Below are 19,512 nucleotides of genomic sequence, written 5' to 3'. Positions count from 1 at the left end.
TTATACCGAATTCATCCCTATGATTTGAGAACCTAGAAAAAGTATAAAGGGGGAAGAAGCTGTGGCACATGAGATCTTCTTAGAGGAACAACGGCAAAGGTTCACGCGGCAAATACAACAAAAGGCGGCAATCACAAAGCAAACAAACCCAGTTCGATTTTTCTCGCAAATTCCATGCAATTGATCACAATTATGCCGTTTGTGTATCATTTCCTAGTAATTTTCTCTCGAATGCGTTTGTGTTGGAGGGAATGAAATCATACCTGTCATGAATTTTCCTGGAAATCCTTCACGACTGGTATAAGGTTGCAAAAATTTATTTATTTATCCATTGTCATTTCTCGAATGCTCGTAGAAGTGCAAGAAGAGACAAGAAAAACAGCATACTAATTCTCTATTTATTTACCTATTTATTTTTTTATAAAGTTCATATTATACTTACGAAATATATTATGAATTCGCAAATCAGAAGTTGAAAAAAACATTAAATTACACAAAGCGCGCATGATTTCGAAGTGACAAGGAAAGTATGTAATTTCTGGCAGGAATCTGAAATGGAACCATGGACCATCAGCACTTTTAAAAAATGTTTTGATATGCAAAAAAAAAAAAACGAAAGAAAAGTGTCTAAAAAGTTGAGAATAACATGTTGGACATATTTACTGAAAACAGTGAACGAATCAAGATGAGTATTTTACTATGAAAATAAAGGTGTTTTTTTTTCTTTTTGTTGCTTAAACTGTGAGCTGAACGATCGCAAGCGGTTCAGGTGCCGTAGGGAGACTAATCAATACAGGACGCTTAGTAAGCGATTGCGATATTCCATCTCTTTAAAAATGAATGCGCATGGAATAACTACATCATTTTCTCTTTGGAGAAACCTCTGTTTGGAGAGAAAGTTGTTAGTCACGTGCTTCAGCAATAATTTATTTTGTAAAGAGAAGAAGAATTCGCGTAGAATTTCTCGGATCTAAGGCAGAGAACAAGATTTTCAGAAAATGGGTTAGAATTATAGATTTCAGAAAGTGGTAAAACAAGAAAGAAGTCAAAAAACAAAGAGAAACAAGTCCACGTGGAAATTTATAATTACAACAAATGGATAAGATGATATAATTCCAGAAGTAACATGTGCTGCGTTGCTGTAGAATCGAAAGAAAGCATAGAATTTAATGAAGTGAGCAGAACATGGGCATCCTATTTTTTCTGTGAATCTGCTCTTCGCTGATTTTTAACGCTTTCTCTAGATTACACGAGAAGCATGAGTATTGATTCCTGGACATAATTCCTATTTACGAATGCTCAGAGGAGCCGCGTATGGAAGTCTGATTGTTACCTGCTCGTACTGGCCCTGCTTTTACTAAATGCAATCAGGCATATGAACATACAGATGACGTCCCTTCATCAGCATCGACAACTACACCATATACTGCGGCGATGCTGATGAAAAGAAAGTAGGAGGCTGTGCAATACTGTGAGGAACAACTACAATAACTTGGTGGAGAAATTTGGCTCAACGTCGTCAAGAAGCGCTTTGTACGATTGCGGGATCGCACTCAAACTCTGGATTGTAAGTGCTCATGCTCCTACGGAGACTGCCGAAGACTATCACAAGGACGCTTTTTGTTATGAACTCAACACGCTGATGTCCAGGAAATGCAGCCAGCAGGCGGTTATCACTGGAATTGATGCGAAGGCGGGTCTTGAACAACAGTCCGATGTGCTTAGGAAGTGGTATTATCCCGCAAAGCAGACGTCGGACAACGGTAGTCGTCTAGTAGATCTTTGCGAGCAGAAGAATTTTATCACTGCATCCACGTTAAAGAGGAATTGTCGACTTAGCTCACTTTGCGAGGGACAACCCTGTTAACGCTAGGAGAGCAGCTCCAGCGGAAAACGACAACTCTTAAACTACAGCTCGACTACGTTTTGACAAGGAACATCGCCTTGTCGGATATCCAAAAACCTAGAGCTGTGTGAGACGTTGCATTCGATTCCGACCACCGCCCAGTTCTTCTCTGCTTGAAGTTAGGGTTCTGGAAGAGCAATCGAGGAGCTCAACCTCAACCGAAGATCGGCATGACAGGTGCGAAGACTCCCACCCTTTGCAGTTAAGATGCTGCAAAGAAGACGCTCCCGATTTTGATGCCAAGGAAGAAGTCCGCACTTGCATCTGCGGAGGCAAAACCCATCCAATCCTGTATGTGTTGCCCTCAGTGCTGGCGATCTAAGCCAGGAGAAGCGTCTGAACGGAAAATTCGTCGTTAGCTAAAAATTGATTGTGAGAACGAATACACATCAAGAGCGAATTAGTTTGAAAAGACGTGGGACAAGAACCCGAAGAACACCTATGCTTTACTAAGAAAGCATAGCAGCAAAATGAAGTGATGTTCACCTATCGTCGCTGGGGGGACCACCCATCTGGGGGGAGCGTTCCAACATCTTGCTGAAGCGTCATCGGTCCCTGAACATTTCCAACGAACACCGTACACATCGGTCAGCGAAAAACCATCGACCAAATCGAAGGTCCTGCTTTGTATCCAAAAAAAGAATAATGGGAAATCTATCTGAAACAGTGGAATTAGCGCAGAAATGCCGAAATCTCATCCTCCTTCTGGGGTCCGTGAGATGACGAACATCATCCGTTCAATATGTATTGAAGAAAAAATACCGGATTTGCAGAGACACTGTGTCATGTCATAACTCCCACCTACAAAAAGTTATCTGTCACGGAACCCAAGAACTACCGAGAGATACCTTTGCTGCGTGTGATAAGCAAGGTCTTAGAATGAATAATCTTGGATCGGCTTATCAAACATCGCTAAGAAACCACACGTGATGAACAAGCCGATTTTCGTCCTGGCCGATCTATGATTGACCAGGTGTTCACTGTGTGTTTGAAATGTGGCAGCGGCACTCGAAGCCTATGCGATTGGCCTTCCTAGACTTCTAAGCCGCTTTCAGCTCTCCTCACCGTCATTTCAACTCCATTCGCGCTTATAGTATTCCACTAAAGTTCATTCGTCTAACCGAAGACATGAACAGAAGAACAACTGCTGCTGTTCGAACACAAGCTGGATTTAACACACCGTTCAAAGTGGAAACTGGAGTAAGACAAGGAGCCGTGGTGGGACCCTTTCTGTTCAACTTTATCATTGATAACATCATGCGAAGAACAGTTGAGCAGTTTCCCGCCGATGTCGTTTTAGCACCATCTGCGCTTCCCTCGGTCAATCTCGAGTACGGCGACGATGTAGTGATATTAGCTTCAAACAAGGCGAAGTTGCAACATGCTCTTAACCTTGTATCGAAGTTAGTTCCGGTCTACGGACTGCGACTCCACGCTGAAAAATGCAAGCAGATTTGGGTCCCCACGAGACCCTCAGCGGGAATCAGGGAGGACGGACAACCAGTTCAACTTGTAGACGAGTTCGGTTATTTGGGTTGCATGTTAAAAAACGATGGCGGCTACGAGAGAGATATTAAGCAAAGATGCGCTAAGACCACTTTTGCAACAACGAAATGCCAGCGTCGACTCCATCACCTGCGAAGTCAAGCTGCGAATCTCCCTATCCGCAATGCGTCCTATCATGATGTACGGATCGGAGACTTTGGTAGCGTTGATGGAGTGACGTTGATGGAGAAGCTCGATTGTACGGAAAGGAAACTATTTAGACGGATGCTTGGCTACTTTTGGCCATTGGTGTGTCATAACCAAGAACCTTACTCTATGTGGATGTGGTGTACCAGCGGATGACACGTGGAAAATATCTTCTTGCCCGGCTTCCTGAAGTAGTCACAGAAGACCGTCTGAGCTTCTTTGGTCACGTTACAAAGAGATCGTCTGATCGTTTTGTCCGAGTCGTCCTGGGGATGCTTCCAGACCCGGACTCGAAGAGTTCTCCTGGTCGTTAAAATAGTTCTGGAATGAGGTGGTGAAGGAAGATCTTAAGAAGCTTGGCATCAACGAGGAGTTCAAGGGAGACGTAACGTTTCGTAGAATATGGAACAGCCACGGATGGATGAATTAAATGCGAACTCTAGCGGAAGATCGAATAGGATGGACTTAAAAGCAGCATACCACGAATCTGAGGTGGATTTCAGGTGGAGTCTCCGTATACGGGGTCGTAGATTATGGAGACGGGGGTAGTTCCGCTCATCTCTCCTTGCGTCATTGCAAACAGCCGCCCCCGGAATGCTGTATTGTACTACGCCATCTATTGCAACGCTCTCCCCCCCCCCCCCCCTGCGCCGCCTCCGCCTTGCAAATCGTCGAAAATCAATTCGAACTGTCCCGATAGGCAGTAAGAGACGCTATGCATGCAAGGGTGGCGCGCTGCAATAGAAGACATCGTACAAAACAGCATCCAGGGGCCGGCTGCAGTGATTCAGGAAGAGATGGGCGGAACCGGTCTCCTTAGTCTACGACCCCGTACACGAATACTCCATCTGAAATACGTACCACCCCAGATTCGTGGTATGCTGCCTTTAAATATGTTCAACGACGACTCACGTTGGCGAAGATGCGGATAGGTTGCGCAAGGCCATAATATTCGCCCGTATTTAAGTCATGTATATCTGGAACGCTCAAATATTCGTTTCTGAGCGCAATAAGGACCTAATTGATTCCATAAAACCGACATTTATTGACATAATAGATGGTTGTCACGTACTATTTGACAAAATGGGTTTTTTTTTCTCTCCAAGTAGACTAGGCACATTTCCTAGAAAGGAGCTAAAGATACGCTAGAAAACGACAAAATATACGAGAATATCTGTTTGAATGTTGCTGTGAAAGTTGCAGCGATTCTATGCTAAAAAAAAAACACAAGTTCTGCATCAAACCATCAAAAAAAACCTTAGAAAAACAAACTAAACTTGATTTACACACTGTATGCTCACTCAAGACTGAAGTAAATATAGCAACTATACTCTAACTATAACTATAACTAACTAACTAGAACGACATAAAGCGCGGTGCGGTTGCGTAAGCGACTGGGCTCGAAGCGACACGTTGGAGTATAACGATTAGGATCGGAATGGCACCGTCCATCGCTTCAGCTCGCGATTTTTTTCACGTTGATTCAAATCGCCATCTCCATCGCGCTGCTTTGAGTGCAACCGTTGGCGTAACTGCGTCGTGCTCCATGTCGTTTTGATCCGACTATAGTTAACTTGTATAGTTCTCTGATTAGAAATACCCTACTGAAGTCTAGAAAGACGTTAAGATTAATATTAAGAACACGAAATCTTCTGAATGCTTCTATCGGTCGTAATTCATTCGAAAGAGTTTTAAAAATTGCCTGAAGATTGACAAAATGCATCGCGTCAAGCGAGAACAGGTGTCTAGGGCGTGAATCGAAACATTCGTCATCGGCTAGGACGCCCTTGTCGAACTTCTTTGGCAAAAAATCGATATTTTGTTCGTGAAGCTCTTCGATGCAAATCAATTAACAATTTCCGACATAAAAGTTCGATGTTTCAAGACTGTCGTTTTTTTTCGGGAGTGTTTGTCAAACCTTCAAGTTTCCTTGCTCGATTAAAGGCATCACCCCACGAATCTGAGGTGGTACGGATTTCAGGTGGAGTATTCGCATGAGGGATCGTAAATTAACGAGAGGGGGTGATTCCGTCCATTTCTTCCTAATTACCGTAAAAAAAAGGCCCGGAAGATACGGCTTCAGGCTTTTTGGCACTATTTTCTACTGGGAGTTCGATTGGAGCGCGCCAGCCTTGTGCGGCGCCGCATCTTCCGGGTCGTTTTTTACGACAATTAGGAAGAAATAAACGGAATCACCTCCCTCTCCGTAGTCTCCCATCCCGTATGCGAATACTCCACCTGAAACCTGCACCACCTCAGATTCGTGGGGTGATGCCTTCAATGGAATCTGTGCAGGCTTTTGCACATAATGATCTATCTGAAACCCCAAAGAGCCCGCCACAAACATCTTTTTTAAATAAAAAAAAGTACACCGAAGAAATCAGCAAGAGAGAACAGAGAATATTCAGTTGAAGAAGCACCCGTAGCAAGATTTGATTGCGTAGGATCATCTAGAGAATGTCATCGCAAACTTAATGAAGATTTTCTCGAATTTTGTTGGATGACGCTTAAACTAACTCCATTACTGAAGCTTACACTAACTTTAGCAGATGATTCTGGCATCGGTGAAACGAGCTGTCCGGGAGAGAGCAAATCTTTCTTTGAAATCACTGCACGATGATGAGGATGAGCCGATGGTGGTCGCGGGATGTGTGGTCGAGTCTTATTTAACTGCTCAACAGGTGGCGGAGCTTTGTCATTTACTGAAAATTACCAGAAATATCTGTCGGTGAGCTGAAACAGTGTGGGTTTGACCTAGTCGCTTGAACTCACTAAACTGCTGCAACTGCCACTTTGCTGAGCCTGGAGGCCAAGGATGTAGTGAGCGATGTGTTTCCCGGACTTCTTCTCGAAATGATTCATACCTGAAACAACGATCGTGCAGTAAATGAAGGTGCAACATTGAAAATACTCTGCTTCATGCCATACATGTATTTTCGCAATGAACCCGGCACTGTTGCGCAGGCGCCTGTGCTCGAAGTAACCCGATGAAACCAGCTGTTGCGAGCGCGATGTAAGCCTCGTTGGCTCCACTCGGAGTGCAGAGATGAGCGGAGCTAGCGCGGGTCCCACCACTCGTTGGCTCCACTCGGAGTGCAGAGATGAGCGGAGCTAGCGCGGGTCCCACACACCCAGGTGCACCGAGCCTGAGGTCGTTTTGACTCGATTACATTTTCTTGCAAGTAGCCCGTTCAAGACTGTTCTAGGAGTAGTCTGAGAGTCAGCTAAGCTGACGTTTTCTACTGATCGTACATAGGTGTGTGATCCTACTACATTGAACTGGAAAAGGAATCCAGGAGCTCAACTGAGAACGATGTCTCCAACAAACATGTTGCTTCGAACTGAATACAGAAGTATATCTTTGGCCTGAGAAAACCCCATAGTTCACTAGACCTCACCTTCCTTTAAATAAAAAGTTACTGTTCTCTTATTTTGAGCTATGGTAGAGTCAAAAAGTCCCATTGTCCCTATGATCAGCTGGGTAACGCTTGAGGTCCAGTCATTTTCAATAACTAATTGGAAGAATAAGTAATATTTGCTTATACATAAGGAAATCCTATTTGTGCACAAGCGCTACATGTCTTAGGTTTTTGGATCATCCAAAGTTTGGATGATCCAAAAACCTAAGACATGTAGCGCTGCTAAAGAAACAACAACAAATGAAAAGAAACGTAAACCGGAAGCCACTGATCACTGATGGCGGATATAGAATAAATTAACGTTGAAGCAAAGTATATCGCGAACTATTTCTCTTCGTCTGTGTGTTTATCATTGTTTGTCAACAGTTACTACAATATCTTTACTTTTAAATAGCTCCGTTACATATGAACGATACTAGATCTCGCTTTATATGGAAAATCCACACAACTTTTAAGATCATTTCCTCAAAGCTTCGGAAAAATTATTCCCCCTCCCCCCCCCAAATGTAGAATGGGATCTCCATCCAGTCTTGAACGGGAATCATTTTCTTTTCTTCATTCGTCTCGCCTTCGTGCTACCAACACTATTTCGTCCGTTTTTCCGTTTCCCGTCCATTCTACTGCAATATGTACTTCTTTGAAAAGCACTGTACCTCACTTAGTTTTTATATTTACAATATAGACGAGTGAAAAGACCTACTGTGTCAAAGAAGTCTGAATTTTTGAATCCTCTTTCATTGTGCTGCAGTTTATTGTAGCCCTCACCTCAAGCTTTAGCGTAATGAAAACATTGAAATGTTTAGCAATTCTGGAATTAAATATGCTTAAATCAATGTTATGCGCTCATGTTTTAGAGGGAGCATTCCACGAATCTGACGTGGTGAGCGTGTAGATTACGACATACGGGGTGCTTCCGCTCATGTCTCCCTGATCGTCGTAAGAAACTTCGTGGGAACAAATTGATTATTACGAAATAGTTAGAACGCTCTTCTATGCACATGTTTCGGTCCTCCCCCCCATCTTCGATCGATCACGCTCGGATGCGTCGCGTGCACTAAGGTGGTGCGTTGAAAATGAAATTGTCTTTAAAAAAACGTCTTCCACGATGTTTCTTACGACCATCAGGGGGGATGAGCGGATCCTGCAATCTACAATCCCAACACTAGATTTTTCCACAGATACCTTCACCACGTTCGTGGTATGCTATCCTTAAGTTCGCTCAAACCGTAGCGATCGCTGTATGTCTGCTTTCGATGAGTCTGCCGCAAGCGTGTGCGCGGCAGGATGTTCTCTTATTCGTTCTAAAGCAGTCTACAGTGCTGCACATAACGGACAAGGACCTGTTCCTCGCCAGGACGTTGTTTAAAAAAAACGCTTCCGTATCAATGAAATGAGGTACAATCAGGATGAAAACGCACTTAACAGTTGCGTCAGTTTGAACTAGCCGATCATGCTATTTCGCGCCAAAACGCAATCGAGCATCTGTGTATACGGTTTGGAAGCGTAGAGCTACAGTAGCTACAGTAGAGTCGAAACGACATGATGTACGTAAGAAATTGCATACGCGACTTCTCTCGAGGCGCTTCGGTGGAGCGTAGCGACTAAAAGCGTAGCGAAACCCTTGCTGGCACCATCCATCGGTGCAGTTTGCGACGGTCCCAAACTGCTGCCTCCACTGCGCCGTTTCGAGAGGGTACGCAAATGCACCGGAACAACATTCGTGATTCATGTCGTTTTGACCCGACTATATATAACTTGCACTGTTATATCGCGCAAGTTTCCTATACACTGCAGGAAGGTGCTGTCGTCCAGCACACTCCCAGAGTCGCTGCTCTCATAGGTCAAATGACTAGAGAGAACATGGAATTTTTGGCGACAAACATGCGTTTCGTAACGCTGAACTGCTTATCACAAGTGAGCTTCAACAAGCTTGTTTGCTTGATTGCAGGAAACATCAGGGATCGTCCAATAATCAGTATTGACAGCTAATACTGCGGTGGTGAGAAGAAAGTAGGAGGCTACGGAATAGCTTTGAGAAATGACTACAACAACCTGGTGAAGGAGTATGGATCAATGTCGTCCAGATGGCCCTTTGTACGATTGCGGGATCCCAGAGGGCTCAAACACTGGATCGTAAGTGCTCATGCACCTGCGAAAACCGTTCAGGAATGCATCAAGGACGCGTTATATGATGAACTCAGTGCGTTGATTTCCAACACACTTAACCAGCTGACGGTAACTGTCCGAATTGATGCGAATGCAAAAGATGGGACTTGAACAGCAATCCAATGTGCTTGGAAAATTGCATGATGCCGCTAAACAAACATCAGACAACGGAACTCGTCCGACAGACCTTTGCGAGCGGTCGAACCTCATCACTGCATCCACATTTAGAATGAATCATCGACACCATCAGCTTACTTGACAAGAAACACTCCAACAATCGACGATTTGGCAGGTCCGAAAGACGATAAATGCAGGAAAGGTTCCATCAACGAGTGTCGATCAATATTGGATTACGGAAGAGATGAGAGAGTGGATGACGCTGACTCCTTCACTAAATGAATTCAGGACTCTGCAAACAAAACGTTCCCGGTTCAGGGACTAAGAAAGAAGCAGCACTTGCACCTGCGGAGACAAAATCCACGTACGATTCCTAATGCGTAGCCCGCACTTTTGGTGACTTCAGCCATCTGAAGCCTCTGAGAAGGAGGATGCTTCGTAAGCTGACGCGTGATCTTGAGAACGAATGGACTTCAAGAGCGAAGGAGTTTGAAAAGGCGTGGGAGGACAAGAACCCGAGAAAAGCCTATACTCTTCCAAAGCAGTATAGAGGCAAGGTGAAGAGGTGTTCGTCTTTCTTAAAGGAAGATCTGGGGACACTTGCAGTTGACCGACAGTTCAGCATAGACGTAAAGTTTCGCCAACTATGAAATAGCGACGAATGGATGGATTCTATGCGAACCCTAAATGAAGATCGAACAGGATGGATTCGGCATTGCCCGAGGATGACACACCCCGGCGAAGTTGCGGACAGCCGCATTAGGCCATGTAACCTGCTCACCGATTCGTTGCTATTAGCTTATTAACTATTCGGCAAGCGAGGAATGGGTTGATTCTGCGCAAGCTCTCGCAGAAATCGAGAAGGTTGGGCAGAGGTAAGTTCAGGGATGGCACACCGCGGCGAAGATGCGGGAATCGCGTCAGGCGATGACATCAACTAGCCAAGTCAATGTAGATTAGAAGAATTCTATAAAATCGAGTGTTCCGATCATACCACGTTCAGCCGCGGGGTACTAGCAGTACTATCTGCTTTATCTTATTTTCGATAACTCGGAACATATTTGTAATTTGACATTTATTTATTTGACATACTATTTCTCACGGATTGAATAAAAATGGCACAAACCAGGATCGCACGCATGCGAAGTACGCAACTACAGCCACTGATCCAAGTATGACACCTGGTCCAAAGAATGAAAAGAAAATCACAGCAACCTGAAAAGTATCTTAATTACGGATGAACTTCTGAAGTAAAAAAGAACGGTGCAACTCTGTCTTCCTATTTATAAATAGAAAGCAAGAATTAGTGCTTCTTACCTTTCTAACCTATATATTTTCCCAATTCAGGAAAACTTCTTTTCTGGAGAAATTCCCCTCGAAATCCGCTCAGATGTGATTCGTACTCGTATTAAGCTCACCTTATGAAAATCGCCCCAGTCGAATGCGAGCACAAAAGGAACGTCGAGAAGCACGAGATATCCTAGCATCGCCTTTCGCGGCACTTCTCACTAGAACTGAGAATGATCAGTTAACTACATGCGTCTTTAGAGTCTGTAAAGCTTCTCTCGAAAATATTTGAATACAAAATAGTGCGCAAAGGAATCTACAGGGGTTCGGGAAAAAATGTTGTGTAAGCGATCCTGGTCCCTTGAGAAGATTACAAGACTAGAAAGAATCTTTTAAAATGGTAACTTTTCTGGAAGGGCTGGTCTTGTAGGGAAAGATTTACACGACACGAATGCAGTTGGGTTACTCGGAATAGTCATGTGCGAAGTGATGGAACGACTGACCGCTGGTCAACCGTTGTCAAGGTGTTTAATCCGAAAATTACGCCATTCTCCTGCTATGCACCCTACTCCGGATAACTCATGCTCGCAATGATTAAAATTGACACGTCAAGTTAAGCAGTGGTGTCACTGGAGAAAAAAAGGTCTCTCGTTGTTCCTCAGCGAGTGAAATTCTATGTTTTCCTTCTCTCCATCACAGTTTTCTAGTTTCTTATGCTTTGCTCGCCCCTAATTTTTGCATGGTAAACGTAAATAATGGTCCTAATCAGTCCTCGGTTTCGAAATTCTGTCAGAGGTTTTAGAAACCCGTTAACTCCGAGCTTACCTACGCGAAACAACCCAACACTCTTTTCTTCATTAATTTGTGCGAGATTTGCTACCTGCTATGACCTGCAAGTACACTTTTTCGGACAGAAAGATTCCAGGTCGCCTGTATTTCGGATCGGATCTGAATCTAAGATCTGGATCTAAGAGTCTCCAATGTATCTGACAGCTGCTTCTCGACAGCCACAAACTTTCTGATCCTTTGAACCACTCTGAATTTTTTGGCCCTCTGCAAACATGTCTCTCTATATCGCAGTGAGTGACTCGGAAACGATGGTGCTCTCTTTAACGAACACGTCGAATGCTCGAAAAATCACTACGAGTGTGTGACAGCACAAGAGGAGTGCTCAAATTTTCAGTGCACATATATTTGCGCTCGTCTCCAGCCCAATGTCAAAAAACGCATCGAGCGCGGTGTCGTGATGGGTGTCAGCCGAGGTCGCGATGACCACGCTCACAGACCTCCCTCAACCCCGACAGACAGGACACCGTCGACACCTCAAAGCCCGCGCAGAACCTTTCCGAAGCCTTGAATCTTACCCCACGGAGCACTTTCTAGTCATTTATTTGCTCTACTAATTTTTCTCTTCAAGTATAAACACACATACATAACAATTGATTTTAATAATGTCAACCGTGCATCAGTTGTAATTATTGCATGTGGGTTTCCTCGTGTTTAAAAATTTTCAAATATTTGCTTAAAAGAATGCAGAGAACTACTCTAAGAATTTTTATTAGGTTACCGCGAATACGAATACTGTACCTCATGTTGAACGCTGCTTTTAAGAATTTTCCACTCAATCTTGTTTAACTTCCTTTTCAGGTTTCAATCTTTTAATTTGATGTGAAGCCTTAACCTAGTAAAGTAGCATTTTATCACTGAATTTGTACTGAGGCTTTAGTGAAGATCGCGACGTTCTGGAAACTTCCACCAAGCTTTTTTTTTTGGAAAGGTTTTTGTGTTACTAAAGTATCGCTTTATGGTGATTGGAGTGTTCTTAGGGTTTTTTGGAGAAATACTAACAGAAAAATAGTAATTTTCTGGAGGGGGACGTCGCGTCCAGCCTAACCTATCACATAAAGTCGGCATTCTGGAAAAAAACAATATATAAAATATCACTATTACTGACATCACTTATGTCGTACCGACCAGTGATCAAGCGGCTGCGCCCAAAGCGGCACAGCGGAGCGTAGCGGTCGGGGAGAGGGGGGAGACTCTCGCTAGCACCACTAAACGCTGGAGTCCGAGCCGAACTAGCGATGGTCCCACCTCGATCCAACGCTGTTTCCTCCAAGCTGCTTCGAGCTTAGCCGATTGCGCAACTGCACCGAGTTTCGGGTCGTTTTAGATCGACTCTAATGCAATACTACGGTAAGTGTGTGTTTCATTCAATTAAATTCCAGGGGAATAAGTGTTTTGAAATAGCATCGTCCCTGTCATTCATTGATGGTTCAAGCCTTTCCTAAGGTGCTAGTAACTCGGTCAAATTGCTGTTTGGCCGTGTGTGTGCGGCTGAGTACGGCCTATTTGTGTAGGTGTTTGCACACCGACACACACAATTTCCATGCAAAAACAACGTTCTGGGACAGGCTTTTGTTACGCTCGACCAGCTTTTGCCTATTCAAAGGTCAGGTCAGATAACTTCTCTGACAAGTTTTTTTGCTCCGAACAGGCCTTGGAATATTTTTCTTGTGTTGGATGACCACCGTAGCTCTTGTGATGTGTCCACACTGCATTGAGCCCACAGACAACATCCACGATCTCCCACTCACCGTTCTGGATGTGCTGGCTTCCAAGTGTTTCCGATCGGCAACCCATCCAGGATCTGATTTTAGGATCACCGCCGTCGCCGACAGGTTCGCCGAAACGCTCGGCGCAGGATTACTGCACAAAGCACAGAAAGAACCAGCACTTTGGGTGACCAGACGTAAAGTGGGCGGTCCGACCGACGGCGAGTCTCACTTCTGATGAGGGCGGTAGGTCTGTGGCTATGCGTCGCTTCAGGCCTTAGTCCTCTGGCTCCTTGTTTGGTTTACGGACAGTACGTCTACGGACTTGTACAACCGTATGTCCAGGATTTTTTGAGACCTCGACCTCATCATGAATGGATTAATTCGGGTAGGATATTGTTTACCACTGTACCACAATTCATTTTGCTGAGAAAGGAAACTATTCAATATTCACTTCTAGGGAAATTTCAAGGAGATATCGACGGTATTGACGCAGACTTATTCAGACAACCAGTAAGTCACGACTCTTATTCGAGTTTTATCTGTTTTCCTCCACTTTTTCCATCGTTTGAACATCTTAAATATCTTGCTTGGTCTCTGTAAATGACACCGATTTCAGAAAATGCGAGAAACTCACACAAACCATCGAACGCTCACTATAATCCTTTGTTTGCGTTGCGCACTACACCCGTCTGAGCATGCGTATAAAAAAGTAAATATATAGCCATTGATATTCATGTTTGCGGAGACGACCGCGACGCGTCCGCTCCAACGCACGCTTCTCTTTGTCCTATGCGGAGACGTATGCGAATGTTAGCATAAACCTAGGTTATGTAGAGAAGTCACCCCTAGATTCTCCGCGCTGTGCAAATTGAGTTTAAATTCGAGAGCAGGTTTTTTTTACAATTCTTCTAAGTGGTAGTGCTTCAGGCTGTTTTCTTAATAAAAAGTAAAAGATATTTTCTGTTTCTTCCTTTCTCCTTGTTTTTCTTCAGCAGGAACGGCGGAAGGTGTTGTATTGTACGTTGTGCATAGTCGATAATTTTGTTAGTCTGAAAAGTCTGCACAAAGCGCGTTTTTGTAGTAGAGCGTTGCAAAGTTGCTGAGATCTAATCATTAGAAAAATTTACTCCATCAGAATATTCCTCTTGGGACACTTACTTTTATGCCTTGAATACACTAGATCGGATTTCAGGAAGGTTTTGTGTTCTTCAACGCGCTTAAAAACAAGCAGTTAACGTGGAAAGATGGAATTATCCCCTACGTAATGGATCCAGCGTTCTGTACGTGAGTTTCATTGGGTGCTATCATGAACTGCTCTGTTCGTTTTCACATTATAATCTTGAACCCGCTCTTTTAATACATTTTCAAGAACATAGACTTTCACTCCCATTTTCTACTTGCACGTTTCATAGCACGTTTTGTTTTCGTTATTGACATCTAAAGTGAAAAAGCTAAAGAGATTTCCCCTCTTGTACACGTTGCCTCTAAGCGAAGTTCTCCCAAAATAGACATGTGTCAAGCCTACACATAGATAATCATGTCCTTCTCCTGTTCTATTCTCCCATTAAAGTGGTTCCATAATCCATAATCAGGGCACATTTCAGCCCATCATGAGGTGAAATTGCTAGAAAAGGCTTTCGCAAGTTATCATAAGAACACCTGCATCCGCTTCCAGCCAAGGAATGACGAGGAGGACTATCTAAACATTGTTAAAGGTTTTGGGTGAGTTGAGAAATTCCCCCTTTGATCACTATCCCCGCATTATTGCTTCTAAATCGTAGAAGTGAAAAAAGATTAGCAGGGAATCTGTTCAGATGTTATTCGCAAGTAGGACGAACCGGTGGGAAGCAGGAAATCTCACTTGGTAGAGGTTGTCTCTTTCATGAAATCATCGTCCACGAACTCATGCACTCAGTTGGATTTTGGCATGAACATAGCCGAGCAGGTGTTAATATTTGTGATGATTGATGATTTATATTATTTATTTGCATGAGATCCAGAGAGCTTTTTTTGCCTCAACTATCAGCTACAACTTCGAGGTCGTTCCTTTATGTTATTTCGTGACGAAAAATATCGTAATATAAATGCACTCTACATAAATAAAATTAGCATTTCTTCACCTTTTCATTCTTAAGTGGGTCAGGGTGCACTCTCTGGTGCAGCTCCTGTTTTGTTGCTCGCGCTTCTCTACCTCTTTCTGCCAATTTTCGCAGCATCGACAGGCGGGAATAACCGAGCGAAAAATATCGTGCCTTTCGACCACTTGCTTTGGCCGTGTCGCCACCATCGACAGCAAAGAAAAAAGCAGGCGGAGACGGTACATCAAGTGTTATGTTGTCTATACCACTCTATTAGACTACACATAAGTATCCTTCTTTTCATTTTCCTCACTTTTTTCTTTTCTAAGGCGGTTTCATACAAGCTACTATTCCTGACATGCTTCTTTTCGTCGTTATCCAGGATGTCCCAAATCTATTTCCGCGCTTCAGATCATTTCTTTTGTTCCATGCTTCAATTTCATTCTTTAAGTGGTTCATTTTGAAAAGGCAATGAAAGACACCTTCGCTACTACTACTACTGTTTGAACGATTCTCTTTATTTAGCTTTTCACATGTCACTTTGCGAGTTAGCGGAAACATTGCTTTGGAAAAATTCTCATCCGTACGCATCTTACTGTTGCAGCGACCACAACTAAATTATAGTACGCACAAACTACACCGGTGGGATCCGTTGAAGTTTTCGTACAAATGCATGATTACCTTCGATGATGAAAACGTTAAATGTGCCACTGAGCTGACAGAATCCACGGTCCTCTCAACGCAATTTTCAAACTGAAATCATATTTCTTCCATGAAACATCCGTTGTCATTGTCTATTGGTGACAGTAAGGTTCCTGTTAACTTTGTTATTCGCCACAGTTTATGCCTCAATTTCCAACTTTTCAATTGATATTTTGAGTGTTGTCAAGCGAATTTCATCCTTTTAAAGTAGTACTTAATATTCAGACTTGAAAGGATTTGAATACTACTTGGTTTTCATTTGTTAGGATCATGTTGTATCTGTTTTCAAGACCGAGACGAGCACATTCACATCCGTTGGGATAACATTCTGCCTGGGATGAGGTCACAGTTCGACAAAATCTCAGCATCTTTACAGGTAAACGGCTTCCAACAGAATAGATTTTCTCACACCTTCATCAGGAGTATCTTTTTAGGACACTCAAGGTGAAAAATACGACTACCGGTCGATAATGCATTACGATTCTACCGCGTTCTCGCGTAATGGTAGAAACACAATCGAACCGGTGCAAGAAGGGTTTACTGAAGTTATAGGCAGCGCCACTGATCTGTCGCATCTCGACATTGTGAAAGTAAGTTCAGCCCGATCGATATCGCTCGCAGGATCGATTTTCTCGAGGACTGGTATTCGTGGACCGGTCCACTTGACTTCACTGTTTTTGGGTGTCTCCCAGCCATAGCGGTCCCTTGTGTGTGTGTGAGTGTGCGCCTCAACCTCGAGTAAACATGAGAGCAGCTTTTGAGCGAAGAGATGCCGAATTACGCATTTTCGAGAACGGGGATTAGCTGTAGAAGAGGACAACTGATCTTTGGCCAGAAACTCGTTTCAGATCTGAACAAAATGTCTTTATAGGACACTTTGGTTTTATGAAACGTAGATTTATTTACTTCCAGATCAACAAACTCTATCAATGCGCGTCGAAGCGCAAGGAAAAGCCAAAATCGTCCCTAGAAAATGCGCAGTCTGTTCTCACAAGTAAAGAAAGTGAGTTCCTATTTTCTTGTGACATCCTTACGCATATTTTCTTTGGAATAATGTGAGAAACTCAAATACAATTTGTTATTGATAAAATTTCGCATTGGGTGCAACTTACACGTTCGCGGAGAACGGCAGCGCCGCTTGCTTGGCCCCAAGAGTAGGCACAAGTTTGCCAGTTAGTTACGGTAGGGTCGAATCGGTTGAAATGCAGTTGTGTAAGCGGCGCGGTGGAGATAGCGGCTGGAATCGAGATGAGACAGTCGAGAGCTGCAGCAATGGGCGGTGATCGCAGGGGTCCTCACCCGATCCTGTCCGCTATGTTCCACCACACCGCTTCGTGCGCAGCCGCTTACGCAACTGCACCGCGCTTCATATCGTTTTGAGTCTACTCTGCACTTCTACTTCGTCTTCTCAAATTTCAAACTCGAGTACCACTAGCACCTTACTTATTTATATCTCGCTTATACAATAATTTCTTCGCAATTCTTTATCCCGAGAAAATTCAACGCTTTCGTTGCAATTTTGGAAACTTCGTCACTCGCAGTAGTGTTTTTTTTGATGTTCAAACACCGAATTATTTCAGTCTCTCTACACAAACAGATTTTTCTCTATATTTGTGTTTATTTACTTAACAAACAGAAATGAAACAAGCGTACATATAATAGGATCAAAACGACATGAAGCACGGTGCTGTTGCGTGAGCGGCTGCGATGCGGTGGAGATTAGCGGTAGGGGTCGAGTGAAGATCCCTGCTAGCACCATTCTTCGCTACAATTTGCGGTGGTCCAACCCCGATTCCAACCGTTGCCTCCATCGCGCCGCTTCGAGCGCAGCGCTTGCGCAACTGCACCGTGCTTCATGTCGTTCTGATCTACTATACATTCCGTTTATATTTCACAGCCACGCAACTGTTTTCAGAATGTCAAGATCATTTCGTGGACTGTCCGCACTTTTCACAATACTGCCAACGAGCGTCTTTTTTCTTCGTGATGAAGAGCTATTGTCCCCTTACGTGTGGTCACTGCAAGCTGTTGGAGTCCTGAGTACAGACTCATCCATGAAGTACAAGAATGTGCATACGTAGGATTTATTGGTTCTAAAATTCTATTGTAATAAGTTCTCAGTTTGTACAAATTATGCAGAAATCATGCAGAAACATTATTCTTTATATCGGTCTCATTAAGCACTCTTTGAATCTGTTGCATTTTCAACTTCTTATTCATTTTCTTATCCAATTATACAGCTAATGGTATCCATCACATGCGAATACGTTTTTGGTTGTCTCTTCTCCCGCATAGTCTACACGCTTTTTTTGTCGGAATATAGATAAGCCTCTCTGTTCGTCGGGGCTTAACTCAGCGAGCTGTTATAGTGTTGATTACTATCGAGAAATTAGACATATGTCATGACATTTTGGTGCTTCCGTAGCTCTGCTGCGGCATCACCGATTTTGTTTCATATTTATTTTTCCTATTAAACAGTGTGAACACGTCCGGAGAATTTGACTTCGAAATATTCTCTGCTTCTGGATTTTCTAGCGGTCTTATTCATTTTCGAAGTTTTCCCCATAGCATTCCTAGTTATCGTGAAAAAGCTATTCTTCAACGTATGATTATATAATCATATCTGTTCTCCATCGCTCAATTTTTACTTTGATAGCACTGACTTTTGTATTGCGGTACTTCTAACCATATTGCTTATTAATTAGTTTCCTGTTTTTCTTGTGCACTTTTGAAGCATTCGGATAATTTGATTTTTTAATAGGTACAAGTAAAGTGGAGATCTTTGTGAGTGTTGTCCTTCACGCAGATCTGCACATATCAAAAGCAGCAGATTTATAAAGATTTCAAAAATGCCTTCATTCATACCGTAATAAGTGCTGCGTGAAGTGCTTGAGCTAAGTCGAACGCAGCAAGAACTGCTCCTCTGGCGTCTTCTGACCATCCTTGTAGCGGCACGTTACTACTACGTTATCACTCTGCGATCTCCGTACCGTTTTCCTCGCAACTACTTGCTTGCATCTCTTTTCATCTTCATATCTAGCCACGCATTTAACTTCACCCTCGAAATCGAAGTCAGCCACTGCAGCTTTGTACATATACTTTATACATATACAGCTTTGCTACGCTTGTACTTTATTTCATTATAGCTTTTTTGGATTTTACAGTTATGCCCGGATTTGCCTCTGTGAAAAGGAGTCGCTCTTTTTTAACGTAACTGCTCGAGTTTCTCAGCAAAAATCAAAATTTACTGTCCAGTCTACAGAGGGAACATCAAAATTCTTGCATAAGGTGTTAGTGTTAATATGGACGATGTGATTGTACAGTTGATTCATTCTTTTCCTCTGTAAGGAGGAAAAAATTTAGATAACAAGAGAACAGTGAACTTGAAGTTGAAACATAGTACTTGTCAGTGATTTAGCATGCAAGAAACAATATAGCTCTACAAATGTTAGAAAACTGAAAGACTTCAAGTTCTACAAATGTCGAAATTATGACTAGTACACGTGAAGTCGGCACTAGTCCAGAAGAAAACACACCGGAAATAATGGATAGAAGTGGAGAAATACTCGCACATTTCATCGTTTTCC

General features: G+C 43.2%; 4 protein-coding genes across 6 annotated transcripts; 3 read left to right on the top strand and 1 right to left on the bottom strand.

Annotated features, from left to right (window-relative positions):
- Positions 1 to 1,642: 1,642 nt before the first annotated feature.
- On the top strand, positions 1,643 to 3,754 carry RB195_002211 (uncharacterized protein; the record flags this gene model as incomplete). The annotated part of the gene is made up of 4 exons (XM_064199367.1): positions 1,643 to 1,763; positions 1,874 to 1,973; positions 2,030 to 2,197; positions 2,962 to 3,754. The coding sequence occupies 4 exons, from the start codon at positions 1,643 to 1,645 to the stop codon at positions 3,752 to 3,754; spliced, it is 1,182 nt and encodes a 393-aa protein (XP_064055247.1).
- On the top strand, positions 3,035 to 3,754 carry RB195_002210 (uncharacterized protein; the record flags this gene model as incomplete). The annotated part of the gene is made up of 1 exon (XM_064199366.1): positions 3,035 to 3,754. One exon carries the CDS (start codon positions 3,035 to 3,037, stop codon positions 3,752 to 3,754), a length of 720 nt encoding a protein of 239 aa, XP_064055248.1.
- A 72-nt stretch (positions 3,755 to 3,826) lies between these two features.
- RB195_002209 (uncharacterized protein) lies at positions 3,827 to 10,787 on the bottom strand (the record flags this gene model as incomplete). The annotated part of the gene is made up of 5 exons (XM_064199365.1): positions 3,827 to 3,919; positions 6,140 to 6,300; positions 6,371 to 6,462; positions 10,427 to 10,515; positions 10,719 to 10,787. 5 exons carry the CDS (start codon positions 10,785 to 10,787, stop codon positions 3,827 to 3,829), a joined length of 504 nt encoding a protein of 167 aa, XP_064055246.1.
- Positions 10,788 to 13,110: 2,323 nt separating this feature from the next.
- On the top strand, positions 13,111 to 17,965 carry RB195_002208 (uncharacterized protein; the record flags this gene model as incomplete). 3 transcript variants are annotated; one of them, XM_064199364.1, is made up of 11 exons in its annotated part: positions 13,111 to 13,351; positions 13,417 to 13,530; positions 13,603 to 13,655; positions 13,762 to 13,854; positions 14,338 to 14,425; positions 14,750 to 14,867; positions 14,960 to 15,090; positions 16,216 to 16,301; positions 16,360 to 16,515; positions 16,838 to 16,928; positions 17,841 to 17,965. In XM_064199364.1, 11 exons carry the CDS (start codon positions 13,111 to 13,113, stop codon positions 17,963 to 17,965), a joined length of 1,296 nt encoding a protein of 431 aa, XP_064055244.1. The 3 variants fall into 3 exon arrangements, with proteins under 3 accessions (XP_064055244.1, XP_064055243.1, XP_064055245.1); XM_064199363.1 differs by lacking the exon at positions 13,762 to 13,854; XM_064199362.1 differs by lacking the exons at positions 13,111 to 13,351; positions 13,762 to 13,854 and having other exon boundaries at positions 13,380 to 13,530.
- Positions 17,966 to 19,512: the final 1,547 nt, after the last annotated feature.

This window comes from Necator americanus, chromosome IV, assembly GCF_031761385.1.
Source record: "Necator americanus strain Aroian chromosome IV, whole genome shotgun sequence".
Taxonomy (NCBI): domain Eukaryota; kingdom Metazoa; phylum Nematoda; class Chromadorea; order Rhabditida; family Ancylostomatidae; genus Necator; species Necator americanus.
This window is presented reverse-complemented; position numbering and strand designations above follow the sequence as displayed.